The following is a 27,249-nucleotide window of genomic DNA, read 5'->3' on the forward strand; positions in this document are numbered from 1 at the left end:
AGGGGCAAACTTAAAATCAATTGGGTCTCGTATACTTAAAAGTCTCTTTTCATTTATCGTGTTTCTTTACTTAGATGCGTAAAATGCCCTTGTAGTAGAAAAAAGATCACTGGTATAGTCGGTAGAATTGATGATCTTTTGAGGTTTGGTTTTTTTGTCTTGGTGCCAGCAAATCCAGCAGGAAAAAAATACTATTATTACTTGTATAAAAACGGAGAAGAACATGAAATGACAATGTACAAATCACATTCGTAAACATAAGATGAGCTCTATATATTATAGAAAAACAGCAAAAACGTCAAAACAAATAAAAATATAATTAATAACTCGCCCTTTTTCATCTGGAGCGAGAGGATAGACTCAAAAAATCCGTTGTTCGATTTCACACACACACTCACTTGTCAATCAAACCTGGGAAATGATATTTTTCTCTTTAAACCAGCAGTTATTGAAATAAAATTGAAGCACAAATGTTGTGCTGTTGTCTTTCCAAAACCCTGGACATGATGATTTCTCTTGGCACTCTCTTTCTCTCAATATATTATGATTAATAATATGAAATAGACTACATCTCATACTATTGGAAAACAAAACACTACTACTGTGTCAGGAAAGAAACTGAAAATGTTTGTCTCTTGTCTTAATTCTCCTTGATTTTCTGTAATTTCAGCAGTGGAAACTTTCAAACTCAACATTGTCTCACACTTAAGTGAAAAATAAAGATTAAACCAACTTTTCTCGACTCTGAGAAAGTAAAACTGATTAAAAAATGAAAAAAACCCGCATTTTTTGTTTTCACCTTGTAAAATGCACGAACTTGAACTTTCAACAATTTATTTAATAAGTCTACACAAATGTCAAATGTTAACATTACGTTACGAAATTTGAACTTTGAGAAACATCTTTTTATAATATTTTCCATCCTCGTCTTCTTTTCGTATTAATTTTCCATAGCGTTTTGAACTGTTTTTTTTTTATTTTTTGTAAAGCATTTTTATTTTATTATAATTTTTACAACACCGTTTTATTATTTGAATTTGCAAAAAAGCGCGCGTGTACTTAATTGTAAGTATGTTCAACAATGAGAAAATGGATGAGGCATTTTTTAATTCTTTCGATTTGACCTGAAGCTCAAATTGGGCCGAAACTGAGCGCGTTCACGATTTGCGGGTCGTTTTTGCTGCCCTCGCGAAACTCCTCCATCGTCAGTTGCTCGTCGTGGTTCACGTCCATGCTCGAGAAAATGCGATCCGCCTTCTCTCGAGCACCCTCGCCACTCTCCTCTGACAGGGTGGTGCCCTGACAAAATTTTAAAAGGTCCAATTGCTTTCAATTCTATCAAAAATAAATTGTATTCAAATTAAATTACCGCCATTCTGTATATCGCGTCCACGATGTTGTACATTTCGTCTCTTGTGATGAAACCATCATTGTCCAAGTCGTACAGCTTAAAGGCCCCTTTAATCGAATTTTTTATTTAATTATTACCTCGATTAATTAATTTTTTATGTAGATTACGATAATGATTTAATATCGCAATTTGAATTTGAAATTAAAAGAAAAAAATCAGCATGAATGGTTATTTATATCGATTCTTCCTCAATGAGTTTTGTGAGTTGTTAATTGTTTAAGAAAAAATAATAAATTATCTTGCTCAAAATGTTTTGGCAGCCATAATTTATAAGATTTCTGGTCAAGAGAAGACTCAGCAAATAAACAACTCACAAAATCCATAGAGGAAAAACTGACATTAAATTTAAATCACCATGAATCAACCGTCGATCATGAAATTCTTCTACAAATTATTGTTATAAATTTAAATTTGGGAATTTTATATTATAATTTCTTTTTTATAATGAATTTGTAGATCATTGAATATTATGACACACAAAAATTATAATTTTGAAAGAAGATAAAAAAAAAAGTGAAAGAAATAAGAATTAATTCACAAACTATTGATATGAAATATTGTAATTTGTTTTTTAATCAGATATTTTTTCAAATTTGGTTCTCCAATAATATTTTATTCCGCAAAATTTTTTATGACATTTGATTTTTTTTAATTTACTTTTTTATTCAAAATCTTGAAAACAATGGAAGAATAAAAAATAATTTGCTTCCGTAAAATATTTTAAAAACGATGTCTCTACTCACAATGTAACTTTTCGTCTATGTCTCCTCTTGAGGTAACGGACATTGCTCTCAGGAACTCTGCAAACTCTATTGAGCCGTCTTGGTTTTCATCAAAGACACGAAAAACCAGCGTGGCGAACTTTGTCGGATCTCCTTGCGGGAAAAATTGACGATAAATGTTGACAAATCCCTGTCGAGAACATTTTATTTAATTCCCATTCTTTTTACAATTAATCAAGATTCTAATTACTTCTTCGGTGAGAGTTCCCGTCGGACAGTCCTTCACGAAACCTTTGTACCTGCGAAATGAGAAAGAAAATCGATTTGAGAAGAATTTCATATAAAACTAAAAACTTCCATAATTAGTAACATTTATAGAGGAAAGCACACAGAGAAGTGAGAGGAAGCGTGTCTAATTTAAATCTAGTTTTAAGTGCGTTTAGTGTTAATTAATTTAAAACACGGGATATTTACCATTTTTTAATTTCCTTTTCTGAAACTTTAGCATGAAAATTAAGAAGTAAATCCTTGTTTAGTGTTTGCTCGTTTAAAAAGATGAAAAGAGAGAGAGAGTAGAGAATTCACACATATAGAGGAGAGACACAGGAAATATGAAGAAGAGAAAAACAGACGAGACAGACAAAGGACAGGACAAAAGTGACAAATCGCAATAAAAATCCAATTAATAGTTAAAATTGCAGACTCAAATTCTGGCTTATTTCCCAACATGAGATTAAATAAGGAATTTATTATTTTTTAAATTTGAATCGGAAGCGTGCCGTGTTTTTGTTGCGTGTAACACAATCTGATGTGGTTTCCCGCCGGCCGTGACGTCATCAGTGCGACACGTCGACCCTCCCCCTCGACCCTTTCCTTTCCCTTTGAAGACTCGCAGCTGGCGAAACAAGTGTCCGTCGACGACGCCGGCTTTCGAGGATTTCGCCACTTTCCCGGGACATGCCCGCATTCTAACCGGACCTCCAACTAGGCCAACAACTTAAGAGACCCTCACCTCGAAAAAATGGCACCTCATCAGGTTGGAAATTCGAAAAATCGTCCACAAAAGTAGATTTTAAATGAAAGTTTTCAGCGTCTTCCGTCCTTGCTGCTGGTGTTGCTCCTCCTGCTGTGGGGTGCTCGCAGTGTGAAGAAGGAAGATACCCTGGAATTGGTCTCGGACGACGACCTCGTCAACCTGGTCCGCACCGAGAAACACGTTGTCGTCGCCTTCAGTAAGATTTAACCTCAATTTAAAAGTGGACATTTTTTGGTTAAAAAAAAAAAAAAAATTAATTTTTTAATGCTTGAATAAATTTAAAAAAAATCAGACTTAAATTTATTCCAAATGTTTTTTTTTTAAATATGAGATTTTAAATTTTAATATGTATTTTAATTTTTTTCTTCAATTTTAGCGCAAAGAGACAATGAGCAGAGTGAGAAATTGGAGGACGCCGTGCTCGCCCTGAGAGAGGATCTGGTCGACGCCCTTGGTGCCTGGGTCGTCAGGGTGGAGAACAGTGCCATGGCCCGTCTGTACAACCCCAAAGCGCCAAACACACCCTTCATCGTCTACTTCCGACACGGCGTCCCTCTGCTCTACGACGGTCGGTCCTCCGGAATATAAAGTGTTGGGCAAAAATTTCATCTTTTGAATTTCTCTTCAGGTGACCTCGACGAAGACCTGATCTTGCACACCTTCAGCAACAGCAAAGAGCCAGCCGTGCGAGAGCTCAACGACGACGTTTTCGAGCACCTGACTCAGGCGGCCACTGGGGCCACAACTGGAGACTGGTTCATCATGTTGTAAGTTTGAAAAAAAAAATTGTATACCAAAATTGGTTGTTAAAAAAATTTAGTTAAGAACACAAAACTAAATTCTTGGATGAAAATTTAGCCAATTAGGTCCAATCAAATCACATAAACTATTTTATATATTTTAATTATTAGTTTTTTTGAAAATGAAAAAAAAAATTATTTTATTCAATTACTCTGATTGAAATTAATTATGTCATTTACCTTTATTTCATATTTATTTAGATTTTCAGAATAAAAAATTTATATCTGTTATTTAATTAGTTAATTTAGTGAAATAAAAAGTTTGATCCATTTTTTTTTAATAAGTAATTATTTTAAATTTGATTTGATTAATTTATTTTTTTGTTCATCTTTCGCAGCTACGGAATAACCTGCGTCGACTGCCAGCGCCTTCAGGCCACCTGGGAGGCTGTGGCCGCCAAGCTGAAGTCACGTCTGAACGTGGCCCGCGTCAACATGCAGGTCAACGGAGCGGCCACCGGCCGTAGATTCCGCGTCCACAAGATGCCCACCTTCATATTGTAATAATTATCCACATCAATTTCCACGTTCCAATCTCATTTGTCCGGAAATTGTTTGCAGCTTCCGGCAGGGCAAGCTGTACCGATACCCACTGGACAAGCTGGACGTGCCCTCGCTCACCAGTTTTGCCACCGAGTGGTACAAAAATGCCAGGGCTGAACCTGTGCCGACACCCCTCAGTCCGTTGTGAGTAAAAAAAATAACTCAATATTTATAAAATACAAAATCAAACAAGTATAACTTTTGAAAATGAAAATTATGAGATAATAAATAATTAAAATAAAAAAATAATAAGATGAAAAATTGTACAAAATTTAATTGAAAATTGTAAATTTTTTTTAAATACATTATGTTTTGATATTTTTAATCAAAATTAAAAATCTCTTTTAATCAACTATGAATGCTCTGAAACAATAATAAGATTTTAAATAAATAAAAAATCAAAAGAGAAACTTAACGGATTTGTAACAAAATATGAATATATTTGCAGAATAACAATTATTTTTTATTTAATTATGTAACAATAAGTGGATGGCAGAAAAATGTTGTAACTGAAACACCATGTTTTATGAAAAAAAAAATTAAATTTAACTAAAATTAAAGGAAAGGAAAACTAACAAAGGTATGATTTTTGTTTCTAGTGACGACCTGACTCAAGCTGTTGCCGACTGGTTGCGTTACACCGAGTGGCCGTGGATGGTGGCCACCGGTGGCAGCTTGATCGGCATACTCGGCATCTTGGCGTTCTGCATGCTCGGCAAGAAGAAACAGGTGCAGAAGAAGCAGAAAAAAGCAAAGTAAGCTTTTGGATCGAACAAGCCGAACCCCCGACTAATTCCTTTCAGATATTACTGAGTGAGTTCAGCGAGTGTGCGTAAGTTTGTTTGACTCTGATTATCATTATTATTTTTATGTCGTTATGAAAGAAAGAAAGCAAGTGTGGCGCGGTTGAAAGAAAAACAAAAGCTCTTCGTTTTGTTCCTGAATTAATTCTTAAGACTACAATTTTTTACTCGACTAACAAAATATGAAAGTTTGCAACAACTAATCAAGCCAAGCTTTTTGCCATTCCCGGCGCTTGCGGCAAAAGTTCGGAACTTCTCGCTGCAGCGGCTTTTTGTACGGCTCTCAACTCACAGAGTTTGGATATATTTTGATATATATAAAAAGTATGAAAATAAACGAGATGAAAAAAAAACACGAGTGAATAAAAAAAAAGTTGGTTTCAATGCTCACAGTAGGTCTCCTTCTTGAGCCGCTCGAGCACCTCCGGGTCCAACTTGGAGTGCTTCTTGCCCATGCTCCTGCAACACACAATACCCTGCAATGCAGATTTTGCAAAAAATTTCCTCCACTGTGGAATTTCGTCGTTCGGATCGATTTGCCGCCGCCGAGAGTCGATTTGCAAACTTCGCCATTGTTCCGTCTGTGTCGGGAGGAAATTCGCTGCGAGCGGCGCAAAATGGCCAGCGAAATATTTATGGCGTGTGCACATTTCGAACCGAGGGAATATTGTTTCAAATAAATGGAATGGAAACGGCTCTCAAAATAGCCGCGTCGGAAGTTTCAAGGGTCTTGGGCGCCAAGTGGTACTTTATGGATGTGTTGGAAAAATGGCCTCACCGATACAGTGCATTTCAGCTTTCAATATTATTGAATCCTCTAATATAGCTTTCTCGGAGGTCATCTTTTTCAATTGAAGTAAATAATACAATTTTGCAAATAAACATTCAATTTTAAAATTATCTTAATTTTTCTAGCCAAGACCTGCATTACTGGTTTTTCATCATTATCTTTATGAAATTACAATAAAAATGAAAGAAAATACAAAATTTCCAAGGAATTGCATTAATATTATTTTTCGAATTTGGAAATATTACAAGTAAAAAGATTTTAGACTACTAAATTCTCTGATTTTATCCTGAAAAGTTGAATTTTCCATATAAATGGACTAATATATTAAAGAATTATAAAAAAAAAAATTAAAAGCCAAACAGTAAGATGCATGGAGCCGTAACATTTTGAGATTGACGATGAGACTGTAAAAACTTGAATTATGAATTTGGAAATTTTACAACTCTTGGGAAAACCAAGTCCCATTAAGAAAATTTGATGTTTAGAACAGCAAAGTAAGCCTCTCTTTGTCCGTAATTTAAGAAAACAGCTTTTCCAATAATATTATTTTGTGGAATCTTTATTTTCTTTAATTTTTTGAATGCATTATTTTAAAACTATTTCTATAATTTTTAGCAAAAATCAACATTGCCAACAGTGCGGAAAAATAATTAATAATAAAAATCTATTAAAATAGAGATTTATTTTGTAAAATTTCTCAAATTGTTTTTAAAGAAATCTTTTTCTTCAATTTTTCTAGCTAGTTTAAAAAAAATGGCATAGAATGAAAATTTCTTTTTTAAATAACTCCTCGGCATCTGCGTCACGCATGTTGCAGCTGGCAAAGTATTACAGAATTTTTAATCAAATTTTGCATATTTTTAAGTTGGAATAAATAAAGGTGATTAAAAAAATGGTCTGGGAACTTCAACGATAGTGACGGTGGATAAAAAGCTGACAATAGTCAGTAATAAAATTCAATGTCACGGTCTATTTCGGGACAAAATTGTCGTGCCAAAAGCCGTTCCACTTTTCTCAGGGACGTGCTGATTTAGCGCAAAAATAACCGACACGAGAGAGGGAGAGTTAAAAAGATCAGAGACGAATTTTGTTTTTCAAAAAGAGAGAAAGAGGAAGTGGCGGAAAGCGTCGGTCGCAAAACAAGCTGCGTCCAACTGCGAGTAATTTGGCGCAGCTTCTCGCGGTCGGAAACGCGCGTCCGTCTTTTGTGTGCGCGACGCTGCACAATGGGCTCTTTCGAGAGGGCCTTTAACGGGGTAGGCGCGGCGAGAGAGCCCAATCGATGCTCCACAACAGTTTGTGCGAGAGCTCAATTTTGCAGCCGGGCAAATATATAAAAGCGACGCGTTTTGGACGCGACCTGCTTTTCGTGGCGGAATCGATAGCGAAGAAAAGCAGCTTATATCAAATGAACAGCGCGAAAAAAATCGAACGCAGGCGAAAAGTTATTCCTGCTCCTCATCGGCAAATTGCCGAGCGAGCACATATTTTATTATATTATTGTGCGCGTCGCGTGCACCGAGGCAGTCGAAATCGCAGCCTCTGCTTTTGAGCTTTTGTTTGCCTGAGTCGTGCGTGTGCGCAAAATCCGTGCAATGTACAAAAACCAAAACCGTGTCGGCCCGAAAATTCAACTGGCACACGCTTCGATCCGGGAATTTTATTTTCATCCTGCGAAGGAGGAAAACATCTGATAACATTTGAGTGAAAAGAGCGTTCAGTCTTTCTCACAACAACAGATTAACTTCCGCCCTAGGTAGAAGAACCGTTTAAAGAGATAAGATTCACGAGTCCATTCTTGAAAATCCTCGGGAAAAATCGTCATTCTCAAGAGATTGAACCGGGGCGATTTTCGAAACCAACCCTCCAAAGATAAAACTCTTTTCTCTTATTGATTCAAACGCTTTTCAAGTTTTCAAATCATCTTCAGTGATTTATTTTAATTAATTACTTGAATTATCAAATATTTAAATACAACCAAACTTATTAAGCTGATCATATTGCATTAAAATTTATTTTTGTTTAGTTGCATTTGTTTTGGTAATCCATTTAATTTTAGAATAGGAAGAAGTGTGCTGCTGGGAGACATCGCTTTGGAAAACTCATGTGCAAGTGAGAGAGATTATTAAAACTCTAAGACTATAACGTTTTCTTTGGCTTGAAACTAATAAAACGAGAATTAAGCAACATAAATAACAAATATGTCAGCAAGAGCTCACAAAATGAGAAATTGTTAATAAAAATATCAAGAAAATTTCATTCTCGTCGCCTTTTTAGAACGGGAAAAATAATCGTGTCTGAAAAATAGAGAATCGCGTTTTTGGTTTCTGTAAAAATGATTTACATGAAATTTAAAAAAATGAGAAAAGAAAGAAAAGCAAGTTATGTCGGGCTCGCAGCGGCGACCGTCTCTTTTTATGTCTGGTGTTTTAGCTGACCCCTGTGCTAATTGTTTATCTTCTTTTTAAGCTTTCATGGATTTTTAGTCATGAATTGAGGAGCAATAATAAAAGTTTGTTGATCGTATTCAATAATTTTATTTTTGTGTGGATAAAATGAAATAGTTATTGAATTTTTACTAGGTATTTTTACATAATCTTTATTATGAAATGAATTAAGCAGTTATAGAAATGTATGAGATCCGCTTATATAAAATAAAAGTATATATTTATAATGTCATAGAAAAATCCACAAAATTAAAAGCCGGATATTCTTCTAGTCATGTCGAGTCGATATATTTTTTATTGATCATCACAGCAACACATATGCGTGTTCTCAAATTTCTTATTTTAAGAAGCTTTCTCATTGCGCGCCAGATCTGTTTCACGTTCTGCGACGTTCGTCCCTTGAACTTTCTACGACCATCCATTACAAACTTCTCTGCACAGTAATTATTATTGGCCTCCCATGTGCAAAAACATTTTTGTGGCAGAAATTTTATAAATCCTTTTTTTTAATTCCCACCTCGGCGTGGGACTCTCTTGAGGATTCTGCGTTTTACCCAGAGTGGAAAGGCTTTTTTATTTTATAATTATTAAATTATTATTTTTTTATTATGTAATTTTCTCTATCCAAATTATCATGTTAACAATTTGTTAAATAGAAAGCAATATTAAAATTTAAATAATTGTCAACTGGGTTAAGAAAATAAGTTATTTTAAAATGAATCTTTCACTTCCTCTTTTTTAAATACTAAATGTGAGTCCCTTAATATATTTCATTCTCATTTTCCTCGTTTTATTTCTTTAGCTTAGTTCACATTTTTTTCTTTTCCTTACTGCCGATCGTAATTTCAATTGCACCAACCTAATGAATTGGAATGAAACTCAATATCCTCTCGATCCTCCCGTCTTTTCGCAGGAAAAAACGTTAAGGTGGAATGGTGTGTCGCTGCGGAAAAGCCCCGTGAAGATCGCCGATTTGTCTTTTTCGGGGTGCGCCGCACACACAAAGACGGGCTGAGTTATTTTGGCGCACCGACTCTTTATTTCTTTGCTCGGCTCGGGCGATGAGTGCAGGAGAGGCGCAAAAAGAAGCTCAGCCAGATTAATTCCCGCATGATTTATGGTCGCGGCTTTTCCCTTTGGGTGCGCGATTTATGGGCAGGTCGAGCGTTTTCCGCCGCTCGAGTGGCGAAAGGTGGCCTACATTTGTGTGTTCCCTCGGCTGCTGGCACGTTTTGTTCCTCTCACTTGCTCTTGCCACTGCATTTTTATGACGGGGCTCAGCGTGACGAGCGGTCGTTACGAATTTTTGTCACTTCACCACCCACGACTAATTGCGCGCGGATTCTCTTCACAAACAAAGGCACAGAGCCTCCCTCACTCGTGACCTTTTTGTTGTTAATTTAATTGCTTTCTCTCTGCTGCTGGAACCGAATTACAAAAGGCACGTGGGCGGCCCTTTTTGTTGCTCCTCATAAATATTTATCAGAAAAATTGAGGAGGGAAAAATTGTGTGATGAATATTAATGTAGCGATCTGTTGCGATCCGTTTTATTTCGGTTGTGTTCGAGAGTAGCAGAGCAGATTTTCATTGTGAATGTTTTCCCCAAAATAATCACTGTTGTTATAAACCAGATATCATTTATAGATTTAGATAAAAATACTTTGGGAGTGGTAGTGATTTTTGGTGTCATGAGGAAAAACTGGGAGGAGTGATTCCCCAAAATTTGTAAAATTTACATTGGGATGTTTAAAAATATGATTGCACATTTATTCAAATTCTTAGCCATGCAGCTATAATTCAATTGAATGAAAAACTGTTGAAGTAAAATTGTAAAAATGAGTTTAAAGTTCATGAAAAGTTTTTTATTAAAATAGCTTAATTTCACGGTTGTCCCGTTCAGTAATTTAAAAATTTTTTGCAAAATAAATTATAATATCCGCCAAAAATTGGTAGTAAAATGAATAATCTAATTTTTTCTACAAATAAACTAGAAAACAGGAGCCTTCTAGAATTTATTGGTATATCTGAAGAAAGAGAAATCGTAAATGTTCTGAATAAAATCAATAAATTTTCTCCCTGCTGTGGGAATCTTGATGGATATTGGGGTAAATTTGGAAATCCACACAAGATGAAAATACGTACGGTGAAATAAATGTAAATTGACATAATGAAAATGTATAATTTTACATATTAATTTATTATCCTTAAACTTAACTTTCACTTACTTAATAATATTTTTGAAAATAGTTTTCTTTTTTCGAATTTTTCTTTCATAGAATATCAGTACAAAATTATAATAAAATAAAGATTCGAGCTATTGATTTATTGAGGTCATTGCAATGTTTTTTTTCTGTGTAAAAGACAATTTAAACATTTTTAAGGATTGCTGTGGAAACTAAACATATTTTAAAAGTTATATAAAAGCTAATTTCAAACATCTTTATTATTTTTTCCCAAAAAATAACCTAATTTTTTACAATTTAGCTTTTTCGTCTCTTTAATTTGATTTGTTTTCATCAATTTATATTTGAACGCTTTGGTTTAAATCTCTCCAGCATTAAATTCAACATTGAAAATTATGGGTTTGCACATTTTGTTGTGAAAAGCTTTCACAATGTTCAGCTAGACTATATGAACGCGAGGCCTTTTTCGAGACAAATCGTTGTTATTTTGTGTGTCCACACGCTGAATTATTGATCACGGTAAACAAAACAAGACGCTTTTCTCGGAAGCGTGCAGCTTCGCCCGACCGTGTGTACACCAGAAAACAAAAGTTTGGAAAGATAACAGAAGCGTTACAAAATTGGCAGCGAACGTACAAGTGGAGAATATATAGCAATCTCGCGAGAGAAAGATGTAAAAAAGGTCCAGTCCACTCGGCCGGAAAAAAGCTCGCCCGTTCAGAACTTTTGGCATTTGACATTTTTTTGAAAAGAAGAGTCGAAACGAAAGGGAGAGAGAAACGGCGATGGTATCAAGAAGAGAGAAATGGAAAAAAGAGCCGTGGGGCGCGCGTGCATTGAAGCGTCCGAGAGCAAACAAACAGGGAAATAAGCTGGAAAGTACCTTTTGTCAGGGAGGCCTCCCTCCAGCGGCGCGCTCTCGATTGATTATTGCGGGGCTGCAGCTGCTCCTCGGCTGGCTGGCCTGGCTGGCCCGCTTGCTCGTCGCCGACTGCCTCGTTCTCGCTCGCACCCCGCTGTACCATCTCGGTCGGTGACGTCACCCCGCGCACCCCCGCAACTCGCGTGAGCCGCCGAATTAACTGTCCCTTTGCATGGAGGTTCCCTGAAAAAAAAGATACCTCCCATCCTCTCAATCCGATTACGAGTTTTGATTAATCACTCTCTAATTTATAATTTCTTCCAGACGTTTTCTTTTTCTCCCTCGCATCAAATCACACTCTCTTTCTTTTTCTCCCTTCAACGTGATTGCGGAGCCTCTGTGAGATTTATTGGCCGTAAAATGTGCTGTTGCGATTTCCCTTCCTGCCCAAGAGAACACGCCTTTTCCATCGACCTTTTTATTTGCTCGTTATACCTAGATTTTATTACTTTATTACGGCATTGCGTCTCTTTCTCTCTGCTCATCAAAAGCCTGCGTCGTCTCTGCTGAATGTCAATACCAGATCCTGAAAGGAAAACGCTTTCTCGCCACATATGGTTTGCGTTTGAAAGAAAAAACAAAAAACGCCTGCTGAGACATAGTTATGCAACATGCGCGGCTACAATGTTTCACAAATTGCATACCTTTCATCAAAGTGTTATCCGAGGATTGAAACCTTAATTTTTATTCATAAATATTTCAAATCGGATACAGACCTATAATCCAAGGATTAAAGCAGATTTTATACCTTTTGCTTCATGGAGTTGATTAAAATTTTCAATATTTGCTAGTTTTATTTTTATAGGTAGCGCTAAAATATATTGACACATGAAAATCGGCGTATATTATTACCTAAAACTCTTAATTTTGTTTCATAAATATTTCTAATTGAGAAGAGACCTATAATCCAAGGATAAAAGCTGATTATATTCCTGTTGCTTCATGGAATTGATTTAAATTGTCAATCTTTGCTAGTTTTATATTTATAGCAAGCGCTAAAATATATTGACACATGAAAATCGGTGTATATTTTTTCCTAAAACTCTTAATTTTAATTCATAAATATTTCTAATCGGGAAGAGACCTATAATCCAAGGATTAAAGCTGATTTTATTCCTGTTGCTTCATGGAATTGATTAAAATTGTAAACCTTCGCTAGTTTTATTTTTATAGCAACCGCTGAAATATATTGACACATGAAAATCGGTGTATATTTTTTCCTAAAACTCTTATTTTTTTCCTAAATATTTCTAATCGGGAAGAGACCTATAATCCAAGGATTAAAGCTTATTTTATTCCTGTTGCTTCTTGGAATTGATTAAAATTTTCAATATTTGCTAGTTTTATTTATATAGCTAGCGCTAAAATATATTGACACATGAATATCGGTGTATATTTTTTACTAAAACTCTTAATTTTTTTCATAAATATTTCTAATCGGGAAGAGACCTATAATCCAAGGATTAAAGCTGATTTTATTCCTGTTGCTTCATGGAATTGATTAAAATTCTCAACCTTCGCTAGTTTTATTTTTATAGCAACCGCTGAAATATATTGACACATGAAAATCGGTGTATATTTTTTCCTAAAACTCAAAATTTTTTTCATAAATATTTCTAATCGGGTAGAGACCTATAATCCAAGGATCAAAGCTGATTTTATTCCTGTTGCTTCATGGAATTGATTAAAATTGTCAACCTTCGCTAGTTTTATTTTTATAGCAACCGCTGAAATATATTGACACATGAAAATCGGTGTATATTTTTTCCTAAAACTCTTATTTTTTTTCATAAATATTTCTAATCGGGAAGAGACCTATAATCCAAGGATTAAAGCTGATTTTATTCCTGTTGCTTCTTGGAATTGATTAAAATTTTCAATATTTGCTAGTTTTATTTTTATAGCTAGCGCTAAAATATATTGACACACGAAAATCGGTGTATATTTTTTCCTAAAACTCCTAATTTTTTTCATAAATATTTCTAATCGGGAAAAGACCTATAATCCCAGGATTAAAGCTGATTTTATTCCTGTTGCTTCATGGAATTGATTAAAATTGTCAACCTTCGCTAGTTTTATTTTTATAGCAACCGCTGAAATATATTGACACATGAAAATCGGTGTATATTTTTTCCTAAAACTCTTATTTTTTTTCATAAATATTTCTAATCGGGAAGAGACCTATAATCCAAGGATTAAAGCTGATTTTATTCCTGTTGCTTAATGGAATTGATTAAAATTGTCAACCTTCGCTAGTATTAATTTTATAGCAACCGCTGAAATATATTAACACATGAAAATCGGTGTATATTTTTTCCTAAAACTCTTATTTTTTTTCATAAATATTTCTAATCGGGAAGAGACCTATAATCCAAGGATTAAAGCTGATTTTATTCCTGTTGCTTCTTGGAATTGATTAAAATTTTCAATATTTGCTAGTTTTATTTTTATAGCTAGCGCTAAAATATATTGACACACGAAAATCGGTGTATATTTTTTCCTAAAACTCCTAATTTTTTTCATAAATATTTCTAATCGGGAAAAGACCTATAATCCCAGGATTAAAGCTGATTTTATTCCTGTTGCTTCATGGAATTGATTAAAATTGTCAACCTTCGCTAGTTTTATTTTTATAGCAACCGCTGAAATATATTGACACATGAAAATCGGTGTATATTTTTTCCTAAAACTCTTATTTTTTTTCATAAATATTTCTAATCGGGAAGAGACCTATAATCCAAGGATTAAAGCTGATTTTATTCCTGTTGCTTCTTGGAATTGATTAAAATTTTCAATATTTGCTAGTTTTATTTTTATAGCTAGCGCTAAAATATATTGACACACGAAAATCGGTGTATATTTTTTCCTAAAACTCCTAATTTTTTTCATAAATATTTCTAATCGGGAAAAGACCTATAATCCCAGGATTAAAGCTGATTTTATTCCTGTTGCTTAATGGAATTGATTAAAATTGTCAACCTTCGCTAGTATTAATTTTATAGCAACCGCTGAAATATATTAACACATGAAAATCGGTGTATATTTTTTCCTAAAACTCTTATTTTTTTCATAAATATTTCTAATCGGGAAGAGACCTATAATCCAAGGATTAAACCTGATTTTATTCCTGTTGCTTCTTGGAATTGATTTAAATTTTCAATATTTGCTAGTTTTATTTTTATAGCTAGCGCTAAAATATATTGACACACGAAAATCGGTGTATATTTTTTTCTAAAACTCCTAATTTTTTTCATAAATATTTCTAATCGGCAAGAGACCTATAATCCAAGGATTAAAGCTGATTTTATTCCTGTTGCTTCATGGAATTGATTAAAATTGTCAACCTTCGCTAGTTTTATTTTTATAGCAACCGCTGAAATATATTGACACATGAAAACCGGTGTATACTTTTTCCTAAAACTCTTAATTTTAATTCATAAATATTTCTAATCGGGAAGAGACCTATAATCCAAGGATTAAAGCTGATTTTATTCCTGTTGCTTCTTGGAATTGATTAAAATTTTCAATATTTGCTAGTTTTATTTTTATAGGTAGCGCTAAAATATATTGACACATGAAAATCGGTGTATATTTTTTCCTAAAACTCTTAATTTTTTTTCATAAATATTTCTAATCGGGAAGAGACCTATAATCCAATGATTAAAACTGATTTTATACCTGTTGCTTCATGGAATTGATTAAAATTGTCAACCTTCGCTAGTTTTATTTTTATAGCAACCGCTAAAATATATTGACACATGAAAACGGTGTATACTTTTTCCTAAAACTCTTAATTTTAATTCATAAATATTTCTAATCGGGAAGAGACCTATTATCCAAGGATTAAAGCTGATTTTATTCCTGTTGCTTCATGGAATTGATTAAAATTGTCAACTTTCGCTAGTTTTATTTTTATAGCAACCGCTAAAATATATTGACACATAAAACCGGTGTATACTTTTTCCTAAAACTCTTAATTTTAATTCATAAATATTTTTAATCGGGAAGAGACCTATAATCCAAGGATTAAAGCTGATTTTATTCCTGTTGCTTCATGGAATTGATTAAAATTGTCAACCTTTGCTTGTTTTATTTTTATAGCAACCGCTAAAATATATTGACACATGAAAACCGGTGTATACTTTTTCCTAAAACTCTTAATTTTAATTCATAAATATTTCTAATCGGGAAGAGACCTATAATCCAAGGATTAAAGCTGATTTTATTCCTGTTGCTTCATGGAATTGATTAAAATTGTCAACCTTTGCTTGTTTTATTTTTATAGCAACCGCTAAAATATATTGACACATGAAAACCGGTGTATACTTTTTCCTAAAACTCTTAATTTTAAATCATAAATTTTTCTAATCGGGAAAAGACCTATAATCCAAGGATTAAAGCTGATTTTATTCCTGTTGCTTCATGGAATCGATTAAAATTTTCAATATTTGCTAGTTTTATTTTTATAGCTAGCGCTAAAATAAATTGACACATGAAAATCGGTGTATATTTTTCCTAAAACTCAAAATTTTTTTCATAAATATTTCTAATCGGGTAGAGACCTATATTCCAAGGATTAAAGCTGATTTTATTCCTGTTGCTTCTTGGAATTGATTAAAATTTTCAATATTTGCTAGTTTTATTTTTATAACTAGCGCTAAAAAATATTGACACACGAAAATCGGTGTATATTTTTTCCTAAAACTCCTAATTTTTTTCATAAATATTTCTAATCGGGAAGAGACCTATAATCCAAGGATTAAAGCTGATTTTATTCCTGTTGCTTCATGGAATTGATTAAAATTGTCAACCTTCGCTAGTTTTATTTTTATAGCAACCCCTGAAATATATTGACACATGAAAATCGGTGTATATTTTTTCCTAAAACTCTTATTTTTTTCATAAATATTTCTAATCGGGAAGAGACCTATAATCCAAGGATTAAAGCTGATTTTATTCCTGTTGCTTCATGGAATTGATTAAAATTGTCAACCTTTGCTTGTTTTATTTTTATAGCAACCGCTAAAATATATTGACACATGAAAACCGGTGTATACTTTTTCCTAAAACTCTTAATTTTAATTCATAAATATTTCTAATCGGGAAGAGACCTATAATCCAAGGATTAAAGCTGATTTTATTCCTGTTGCTTCATGGAATTGATTAAAATTCTCAACCTTCGCTAGTTTTATTTTTATAGCAACCGCTGAAATATATTGACACATGAAAATCGGTGTATATTTTTTCCTAAAACTCAAAATTTTTTTCATAAATATTTCTAATCGGGTAGAGACCTATAATCCAAGGATCAAAGCTGATTTTATTCCTGTTGCTTCATGGAATTGATTAAAATTGTCAACCTTCGCTAGTTTTATTTTTATAGCAACCGCTGAAATATATTGACACATGAAAATCGGTGTATATTTTTTCCTAAAACTCTTATTTTTTTTCATAAATATTTCTAATCGGGAAGAGACCTATAATCCAAGGATTAAAGCTGATTTTATTCCTGTTGCTTCTTGGAATTGATTAAAATTTTCAATATTTGCTAGTTTTATTTTTATAGCTAGCGCTAAAATATATTGACACACGAAAATCGGTGTATATTTTTTCCTAAAACTCCTAATTTTTTTCATAAATATTTCTAATCGGGAAAAGACCTATAATCCCAGGATTAAAGCTGATTTTATTCCTGTTGCTTAATGGAATTGATTAAAATTGTCAACCTTCGCTAGTATTAATTTTATAGCAACCGCTGAAATATATTAACACATGAAAATCGGTGTATATTTTTTCCTAAAACTCTTATTTTTTTCATAAATATTTCTAATCGGGAAGAGACCTATAATCCAAGGATTAAACCTGATTTTATTCCTGTTGCTTCTTGGAATTGATTTAAATTTTCAATATTTGCTAGTTTTATTTTTATAGCTAGCGCTAAAATATATTGACACACGAAAATCGGTGTATATTTTTTCCTAAAACTCCTAATTTTTTTCATAAATATTTCTAATCGGCAAGAGACCTATAATCCAAGGATTAAAGCTGATTTTATTCCTGTTGCTTCATGGAATTGATTAAAATTGTCAACCTTCGCTAGTTTTATTTTTATAGCAACCGCTGAAATATATTGACACATGAAAACCGGTGTATACTTTTTCCTAAAACTCTTAATTTTAATTCATAAATATTTCTAATCGGGAAGAGACCTATAATCCAAGGATTAAAGCTGATTTTATTCCTGTTGCTTCATGGAATTGATTAAAATTCTCAACCTTCGCTAGTTTTATTTTTATAGCAACCGCTGAAATATATTGACACATGAAAATCGGTGTATATTTTTTCCTAAAACTCAAAATTTTTTTCATAAATATTTCTAATCGGGTAGAGACCTATAATCCAAGGATCAAAGCTGATTTTATTCCTGTTGCTTCATGGAATTGATTAAAATTGTCAACCTTCGCTAGTTTTATTTTTATAGCAACCGCTGAAATATATTGACACATGAAAATCGGTGTATATTTTTTCCTAAAACTCTTATTTTTTTTCATAAATATTTCTAATCGGGAAGAGACCTATAATCCAAGGATTAAAGCTGATTTTATTCCTGTTGCTTCTTGGAATTGATTAAAATTTTCAATATTTGCTAGTTTTATTTTTATAGCTAGCGCTAAAATATATTGACACACGAAAATCGGTGTATATTTTTTCCTAAAACTCCTAATTTTTTTCATAAATATTTCTAATCGGGAAAAGACCTATAATCCCAGGATTAAAGCTGATTTTATTCCTGTTGCTTAATGGAATTGATTAAAATTGTCAACCTTCGCTAGTATTAATTTTATAGCAACCGCTGAAATATATTAACACATGAAAATCGGTGTATATTTTTTCCTAAAACTCTTATTTTTTTCATAAATATTTCTAATCGGGAAGAGACCTATAATCCAAGGATTAAACCTGATTTTATTCCTGTTGCTTCTTGGAATTGATTTAAATTTTCAATATTTGCTAGTTTTATTTTTATAGCTAGCGCTAAAATATATTGACACACGAAAATCGGTGTATATTTTTTCCTAAAACTCCTAATTTTTTTCATAAATATTTCTAATCGGCAAGAGACCTATAATCCAAGGATTAAAGCTGATTTTATTCCTGTTGCTTCATGGAATTGATTAAAATTGTCAACCTTCGCTAGTTTTATTTTTATAGCAACCGCTGAAATATATTGACACATGAAAACCGGTGTATACTTTTTCCTAAAACTCTTAATTTTAATTCATAAATATTTCTAATCGGGAAGAGACCTATAATCCAAGGATTAAAGCTGATTTTATTCCTGTTGCTTCTTGGAATTGATTAAAATTTTCAATATTTGCTAGTTTTATTTTTATAGGTAGCGCTAAAATATATTGACACATGAAAATCGGTGTATATTTTTTCCTAAAACTCTTAATTTTTTTTCATAAATATTTCTAATCGGGAAGAGACCTATAATCCAATGATTAAAACTGATTTTATTCCTGTTGCTTCATGGAATTGATTAAAATTGTCAACCTTCGCTAGTTTTATTTTTATAGCAACCGCTAAAATATATTGACACATGAAAACGGTGTATACTTTTTCCTAAAACTCTTAATTTTAATTCATAAATATTTCTAATCGGGAAGAGACCTATTATCCAAGGATTAAAGCTGATTTTATTCCTGTTGCTTCATGGAATTGATTAAAATTGTCAACTTTCGCTAGTTTTATTTTTATAGCAACCGCTAAAATATATTGACACATAAAACCGGTGTATACTTTTTCCTAAAACTCTTAATTTTAATTCATAAATATTTTTAATCGGGAAGAGACCTATAATCCAAGGATTAAAGCTGATTTTATTCCTGTTGCTTCATGGAATTGATTAAAATTGTCAACCTTTGCTTGTTTTATTTTTATAGCAACCGCTAAAATATATTGACACATGAAAACCGGTGTATACTTTTTCCTAAAACTCTTAATTTTAATTCATAAATATTTCTAATCGGGAAGAGACCTATAATCCAAGGATTAAAGCTGATTTTATTCCTGTTGCTTCATGGAATTGATTAAAATTGTCAACCTTTGCTTGTTTTATTTTTATAGCAACCGCTAAAATATATTGACACATGAAAACCGGTGTATACTTTTTCCTAAAACTCTTAATTTTAAATCATAAATTTTTCTAATCGGGAAAAGACCTATAATCCAAGGATTAAAGCTGATTTTATTCCTGTTGCTTCATGGAATCGATTAAAATTTTCAATATTTGCTAGTTTTATTTTTATAGCTAGCGCTAAAATAAATTGACACATGAAAATCGGTGTATATTTTTTCCTAAAACTCAAAATTTTTTTCATAAATATTTCTAATCGGGTAGAGACCTATATTCCAAGGATTAAAGCTGATTTTATTCCTGTTGCTTCTTGGAATTGATTAAAATTTTCAATATTTGCTAGTTTTATTTTTATAACTAGCGCTAAAAAATATTGACACACGAAAATCGGTGTATATTTTTTCCTAAAACTCCTAATTTTTTTCATAAATATTTCTAATCGGGAAGAGACCTATAATCCAAGGATTAAAGCTGATTTTATTCCTGTTGCTTCATGGAATTGATTAAAATTGTCAACCTTCGCTAGTTTTATTTTTATAGCAACCCCTGAAATATATTGACACATGAAAATCGGTGTATATTTTTTCCTAAAACTCTTATTTTTTTCATAAATATTTCTAATCGGGAAGAGACCTATAATCCAAGGATTAAAGCTGATTTTATTCCTGTTGCTTCATGGAATTGATTAAAATTGTCAACCTTTGCTTGTTTTATTTTTATAGCAACCGCTAAAATATATTGACACATGAAAACCGGTGTATACTTTTTCCTAAAACTCTTAATTTTAATTCATAAATATTTCTAATCGGGAAGAGACCTATAATCCAAGGATTAAAGCTGATTTTATTCCTGTTGCTTCTTGGAATTGATTAAAATTTTCAATATTTGCTAGTTTTATTTTTATAGCTAGCGCTAAAATATATTGACACACGAAAATCGGTGTATATTTTTTCCTAAAACTCCTAATTTTTTTCATAAATATTTCTAATCGGGAAAAGACCTATAATCCAAGGATTAAAGCTGATTTTATTCCTGTTGCTTAATGGAATTGATTAAAATTGTCAACCTTCGCTAGTTTTAATTTTATAGCAACCGCTGAAATATATTGACACATGAAAATCGGTGTATATTTTTTCCTAAAACTCTTATTTTTTTCATAAATATTTCTAATCGGGAAGAGACCTATAATCCAAGGATTAAACCTGATTTTATTCCTGTTGCTTCTTGGAATTGATTTAAATTTTCAATATTTGCTAGTTTTATTTTTATAGCTAGCGCTAAAATATATTGACACACGAAAATCGGTGTATATTTTTTCCTAAAACTCCTAATTTTTTTCATAAATATTTCTAATCGGCAAGAGACCTATAATCCAATGATTAAAACTGATTTTATTCCTGTTGCTTCATGGAATTGATTAAAATTGTCAACCTTCGCTAGTTTTATTTTTATAGCAACCGCTAAAATATATTGACACATGAAAACGGTGTATACTTTTTCCTAAAACTCTTAATTTTAATTCATAAATATTTTTAATCGGGAAGAGACCTATAATCCAATGATTAAAACTGATTTTATTCCTGTTGCTTCATGGAATTGATTAAAATTGTCAACCTTCGCTTGTTTTATTTTTATAGCTAGCGCTAAAATATATTGACACATGAAAATCGGTGTATATTTTTTCCTAAAACTCCTAATTTTTTTCATAAATATTTCTAATCGGGAAGGGACCTATAATCCAAGGATTAAAGCTGATTTTATTCCTGTTGCTTCTTGGAATTGATTAAAATTTTCAATATTTGCTAGTTTTATTTTTATAGCTAGCGCTAAAATAAATTGACACACGAAAATCGGTGTATATTTTTTCCTAAAACTCCTAATTTTTTTCATAAATATTTCTAATCGGGAAGAGACCTATAATCCAAGGATTAAAGCTGATTTTATTCCTGTTGCTTCATGGAATTGATTAAAATTGTCAACCTTCGCTAGTTTTATTTTTATAGCAACCGCTGAAATATATTGACACATGAAAATCGGTGTATATTTTTTCCTAAAACTCTTATTTTTTTTCATAAATATTTCTAATCGGGAAGGGACCTATAATCCAAGGATTAAAGCTGATTTTTTTCCTGTTGCTTCATGGAATTGATTAAAATTTTCAATATTTGCTAGTTTTATTTTTATAGCTAGCGCTAAAATAAATTGACGCATGAAAATCGGTGTATATTTTTTCCTAAAACTCCTAATTTTTTTCATAAATATTTCTAATCGGGAAGAGACCTATAATCCAAGGATTAAAGCTGATTTTATTCCTGTTGCTTCATGGAATTGATTAAAATTGTCAACCTTCGCTAGTTTTATTTTTATAGCAACCGCTGAAATATATTGACACATGAAAATCGGTGTATATTTTTTCCCAAAACTCTTATTTTTTTTCATAAAAGTTTCTAATCGGGAAGAGACCTATATTCCAAGGATTAAACCTGATTTAATTCCTGTTGCTTCTTGGAATTGATTAAAATTTTCAATATTTGCTAGTTTTATTTTTATAGCTAGCGCTAAAATATATTGACACACGAAAATCGGTGTATATTTTTTCCTAAAACTCCTAATTTTTTTCATAAATATTTCTAATCGGGAAAAGACCTATAATCCAAGGATTAAAGCTGTTTTTATTCCTGTTGCTTCTTGGAATTGATTTGAATTTTTAATATTTGCTAGTTTTATTTTTATAGCTAGCGCTAAAATATATTGACACACGAAAATCGGTGTATATTTTTTCCTAAAACTCCTAATTTTTTTCATAAATATTTCTTATCGGGAAGAGACCTATAATCCAAGGATTAAACCTGATTTTATTCCTGTTGCTTCTTAGAATTGATTTAAATTTTCAATATTTGCTAGTTTTATTTTTATAGCTAGCGCTAAAATATATTGACACACGAAAATCGGTGTATATTTTTTCCTAAAACTCCTAATTTTTTTCATAAATATTTCTAATCGGGAAGAGACCTAAAATCCAAGGATTAAAGCTGATTTTATTCCTGTTGCTTCATGGAATTGATTACAATTGTCAACCTTCGCTAGTTTTATTTTTATAGCAACCGCTGAAATATATTGACACATGAAAACCGGTGTATACTTTTTCCTTAAACACCTAATTTTTTTCATAAATATTTCTAATCGGGAAGAGACCTATTATCCAAGGATTAAAGCTGATTTTATTCCTGTTGCTTCATGGAATTGATTAAAATTGTCAACTTTCGCTAGTTTTATTTTTATAGCTAGCGCTAAAATATATTGACACACGAAAATCGGTGTATATTTTTTCCTTAAACACCTAATTTTTTTCATAAATATTTCTAATCGGGAAGAGACCTATAATCCAAGGATTAAAGCTGATTTTATTCCTGTTGCTTCATGGAATTGATTAAAATTGTCAACCTTCGCTAGTTTTATTTTTATAGCAACCGCTGAAATATATTGACACATGAAAACCGGTGTATACTTTTTCCTAAAACTCTTAATTTTAATTCATAAATATTTCTAATCGGGAAGAGACCTATTATCCAAGGATTAAAGCTGATTTTATTCCTGTTGCTTCATGGAATTGATTAAAATTGTCAACTTTCGCTAGTTTTATTTTTATAGCAACCGCTAAAATATATTGACACATAAAACCGGTGTATACTTTTTCCTAAAACTCTTAATTTTAATTCATAAATATTTTTAATCGGGAAGAGACCTATAATCCAAGGATTAAAGCTGATTTTATTCCTGTTGCTTCATGGAATTGATTAAAATTGTCAACCTTTGCTTGTTTTATTTTTATAGCAACCGCTAAAATATATTGACACATGAAAACCGGTGTATACTTTTTCCTAAAACTCTTAATTTTAATTCATAAATATTTCTAATCGGGAAGAGACCTATAATCCAAGGATTAAAGCTGATTTTATTCCTGTTGCTTCATGGAATTGATTAAAATTGTCAACCTTTGCTTGTTTTATTTTTATAGCAACCGCTAAAATATATTGACACATGAAAACCGGTGTATACTTTTTCCTAAAACTCTTAATTTTAAATCATAAATTTTTCTAATCGGGAAAAGACCTATAATCCAAGGATTAAAGCTGATTTTATTCCTGTTGCTTCATGGAATCGATTAAAATTTTCAATATTTGCTAGTTTTATTTTTATAGCTAGCGCTAAAATAAATTGACACATGAAAATCGGTGTATATTTTTTCCTAAAACTCAAAATTTTTTTCATAAATATTTCTAATCGGGTAGAGACCTATATTCCAAGGATTAAAGCTGATTTTATTCCTGTTGCTTCTTGGAATTGATTAAAATTTTCAATATTTGCTAGTTTTATTTTTATAACTAGCGCTAAAAAATATTGACACACGAAAATCGGTGTATATTTTTTCCTAAAACTCCTAATTTTTTTCATAAATATTTCTAATCGGGAAGAGACCTATAATCCAAGGATTAAAGCTGATTTTATTCCTGTTGCTTCATGGAATTGATTAAAATTGTCAACCTTCGCTAGTTTTATTTTTATAGCAACCCCTGAAATATATTGACACATGAAAATCGGTGTATATTTTTTCCTAAAACTCTTATTTTTTTCATAAATATTTCTAATCGGGAAGAGACCTATAATCCAAGGATTAAAGCTGATTTTATTCCTGTTGCTTCTTGGAATTGATTAAAATTTTCAATATTTGCTAGTTTTATTTTTATAGGTAGCGCTAAAATATATTGACACATGAAAATCGGTGTATATTTTTTCCTAAAACTCTTAATTTTTTTTCATAAATATTTCTAATCGGGAAGAGACCTATAATCCAATGATTAAAACTGATTTTATTCCTGTTGCTTCATGGAATTGATTAAAATTGTCAACCTTCGCTAGTTTTATTTTTATAGCAACCGCTAAAATATATTGACACATGAAAACGGTGTATACTTTTTCCTAAAACTCTTAATTTTAATTCATAAATATTTTTAATCGGGAAGAGACCTATAATCCAAGGATTAAAGCTGATTTTATTCCTGTTGCTTCATGGAATTGATTAAAATTGTCAACCTTCGCTTGTTTTATTTTTATAGCTAGCGCTAAAATATATTGACACATGAAAATCGGTGTATATTTTTTCCTAAAACTCCTAATTTTTTTCATAAATATTTCTAATCGGGAAGGGACCTATAATCCAAGGATTAAAGCTGATTTTATTCCTGTTGCTTCTTGGAATTGATTAAAATTTTCAATATTTGCTAGTTTTATTTTTATAGCTAGCGCTAAAATAAATTGACACACGAAAATCGGTGTATATTTTTTCCTAAAACTCCTAATTTTTTTCATAAATATTTCTAATCGGGAAGAGACCTATAATCCAAGGATTAAAGCTGATTTTATTCCTGTTGCTTCATGGAATTGATTAAAATTGTCAACCTTCGCTAGTTTTATTTTTATAGCAACCGCTGAAATATATTGACACATGAAAATCGGTGTATATTTTTTCCTAAAACTCTTATTTTTTTTCATAAAAGTGTCTAATCGGGAAGAGACCTATAATCCAAGGATTAAACCTGATTTTATTCCTGTTGCTTCTTGGAATTGATTAAAATTTTCAATATTTGCTAGTTTTATTTTTATAGGTAGCGCTAAAATATATTGAAACATGAAAACCGGTGTATACTTTTTCCTAAAACTCTTAATTTTAATTCATAAATATTTCTAATCGGGAAGAGACCTATAATCCGATTAAAGCTGATTTTATTCCTGTTGCTTCATGGAATTGATTAAAATTGTCAACTTTCGCTAGTTTTATTTTTATAGCAACCGCTAAAATATATTGACACATGAAAGCCGGTGTATACTTTTTCCTAAAACTCTTAATTTTAATTCATAAATATTTTTAATCGGGAAGAGACCTATAATCCAAGGATTAAAGCTGATTTTGTTCCTGTTGCTTCATGGAATTGATTAAAATTGTCAACCTTTGCTTGTTTTATTTTTATAGCTAGCGCTAAAATATATTGACACATGATAATCGGTGTATATTTTTTCCTAAAACTCTTAATTTTTTTCATATATATTTCTAATCGGGAAGAGACCTATAATCCAAGGATTAAACCTGATTTTATTCCTGTTACTTCTTGGAATTGATTAAAATTTTCAATCTTTCCTAGTTTTATTTTTATAGCAAACGCTAAAATATATTGACACATGAAAATCGGCGTATATTATTACCTAAAACTCTTAATTTTAATTCATAAATATTTCTAATGGGGATGAGACCTTTAACCCAAGAATTAAAGATGATTTTATTCCTGTTGTTAAATGGAACTGATTAAAATTTTCAATCATTGCTAGGTTTATTTTTATAGCTAGCGCTAAAATATATTGACACATGAAAATCGGTGTATATTTTTTCCTAAAACTCCTAATTTTTTTCATAAATATTTCTAATCGGGAAGGGACCTATAATCCAAGGATTAAAGCTGATTTTTTTCCTGTTGCTTCATGGAATTGATTAAAATTTTCAATATTTGCTAGTTTTATTTTTATAGCTAGCGCTAAAATAAATTGACGCATGAAAATCGGTGTATATTTTTTCCTAAAACTCAAAATTTTTTTCATAAATATTTCTAATCGGGTAGAGACCTATATTCCAAGGATTAAAGCTGATTTTATTCCTGTTGCTTCTTGGAATTGATTAAAATTTTCAATATTTGCTAGTTTTATTTTTATAGCTAGCGCTAAAATATATTGACACACGAAAATCGGTGTATATTTTTTCCTAAAACTCCTAATTTTTTTCATAAATATTTCTAATCGGGAAGAGACCTATAATCCAAGGATTAAAGCTGATTTTATTCCTGTTGCTTCATGGAATTGATTAAAATTGTCAACCTTCGCTAGTTTTATTTTTATAGCAACCGCTGAAATATATTGACACATGAAAATCGGTGTATATTTTTTCCCAAAACTCTTATTTTTTTTCATAAAAGTTTCTAATCGGGAAGAGACCTATATTCCAAGGATTAAACCTGATTTAATTCCTGTTGCTTCTTGGAATTGATTAAAATTTTCAATATTTGCTAGTTTTATTTTTATAGCTAGCGCTAAAATATATTGACACACGAAAATCGGTGTATATTTTTTCCTAAAACTCCTAATTTTTTTCATAAATATTTCTAATCGGGAAAAGACCTATAATCCAAGGATTAAAGCTGTTTTTATTCCTGTTGCTTCTTGGAATTGATTTGAATTTTTAATATTTGCTAGTTTTATTTTTATAGCTAGCGCTAAAATATATTGACACACGAAAATCGGTGTATATTTTTTCCTAAAACTCCTAATTTTTTTCATAAATATTTCTTATCGGGAAGAGACCTATAATCCAAGGATTAAACCTGATTTTATTCCTGTTGCTTCTT

At 31.6% G+C, this 27,249-nt stretch overlaps 2 protein-coding genes across 2 annotated transcripts; one reads left to right on the forward strand and one right to left on the reverse strand.

Annotated features, from left to right (window-relative positions):
• Positions 1–805: 805 nt before the first annotated feature.
• On the reverse strand, positions 806–11,772 carry LOC132197629 (frequenin-1-like). Its single transcript, XM_059621025.1, has 7 exons — positions 11,620–11,772; positions 5,707–5,774; positions 2,608–2,632; positions 2,384–2,432; positions 2,155–2,323; positions 1,370–1,458; positions 806–1,299 (listed from the first exon to the last, which is right to left on the reverse strand). Exons 2-7 carry the CDS (start codon positions 5,768–5,770, stop codon positions 1,132–1,134), a joined length of 564 nt encoding a protein of 187 aa, XP_059477008.1. The 5' UTR covers positions 5,771–5,774; positions 11,620–11,772; the 3' UTR covers positions 806–1,131.
• On the forward strand, positions 2,987–5,690 carry LOC132197628 (thioredoxin domain-containing protein). The gene is made up of 7 exons (XM_059621024.1): positions 2,987–3,169; positions 3,224–3,365; positions 3,546–3,737; positions 3,798–3,936; positions 4,308–4,469; positions 4,531–4,656; positions 5,112–5,690. The coding sequence occupies exons 1-7, from the start codon at positions 3,155–3,157 to the stop codon at positions 5,269–5,271; spliced, it is 936 nt and encodes a 311-aa protein (XP_059477007.1). The 5' UTR covers positions 2,987–3,154; the 3' UTR covers positions 5,272–5,690.
• Positions 11,773–27,249: the final 15,477 nt, after the last annotated feature.

This window comes from Neocloeon triangulifer, unplaced genomic scaffold (assembly GCF_031216515.1).
Source record: "Neocloeon triangulifer isolate White Clay Creek 2 clone unplaced genomic scaffold, ASM3121651v1 ptg000012l, whole genome shotgun sequence".
In the NCBI taxonomy this organism is placed as follows: Eukaryota; Metazoa; Arthropoda; class Insecta; order Ephemeroptera; family Baetidae; genus Neocloeon; species Neocloeon triangulifer.

Excerpts from the sequence above, each read along its gene's own strand:
- LOC132197628 (XM_059621024.1), top strand. Across the intron at positions 3,738-3,797 it reads CGTCCCTCTGCTCTACGACG|GTGACCTCGACGAAGACCTG; the intron begins GTCGGTCCTCCG and ends ATTTCTCTTCAG. Across the intron at positions 4,470-4,530 it reads AAGATGCCCACCTTCATATT|CTTCCGGCAGGGCAAGCTGT; the intron begins GTAATAATTATC and ends AATTGTTTGCAG.
- LOC132197629 (XM_059621025.1), bottom strand. The coding sequence starts at position 5,770 with ATGGGCAAGAAGCACTCCAAGTTGGACCCGGAGGTGCTCGAGCGGCTC. Across the intron at positions 2,633-5,706 it reads GCTCAAGAAGGAGACCTACT|TTTCAGAAAAGGAAATTAAA; the intron begins GTGAGCATTGAA and ends TTCATGCTAAAG. Across the intron at positions 1,459-2,154 it reads CATAGACGAAAAGTTACATT|GGGCCTTTAAGCTGTACGAC; the intron begins GTGAGTAGAGAC and ends ATTCGATTAAAG.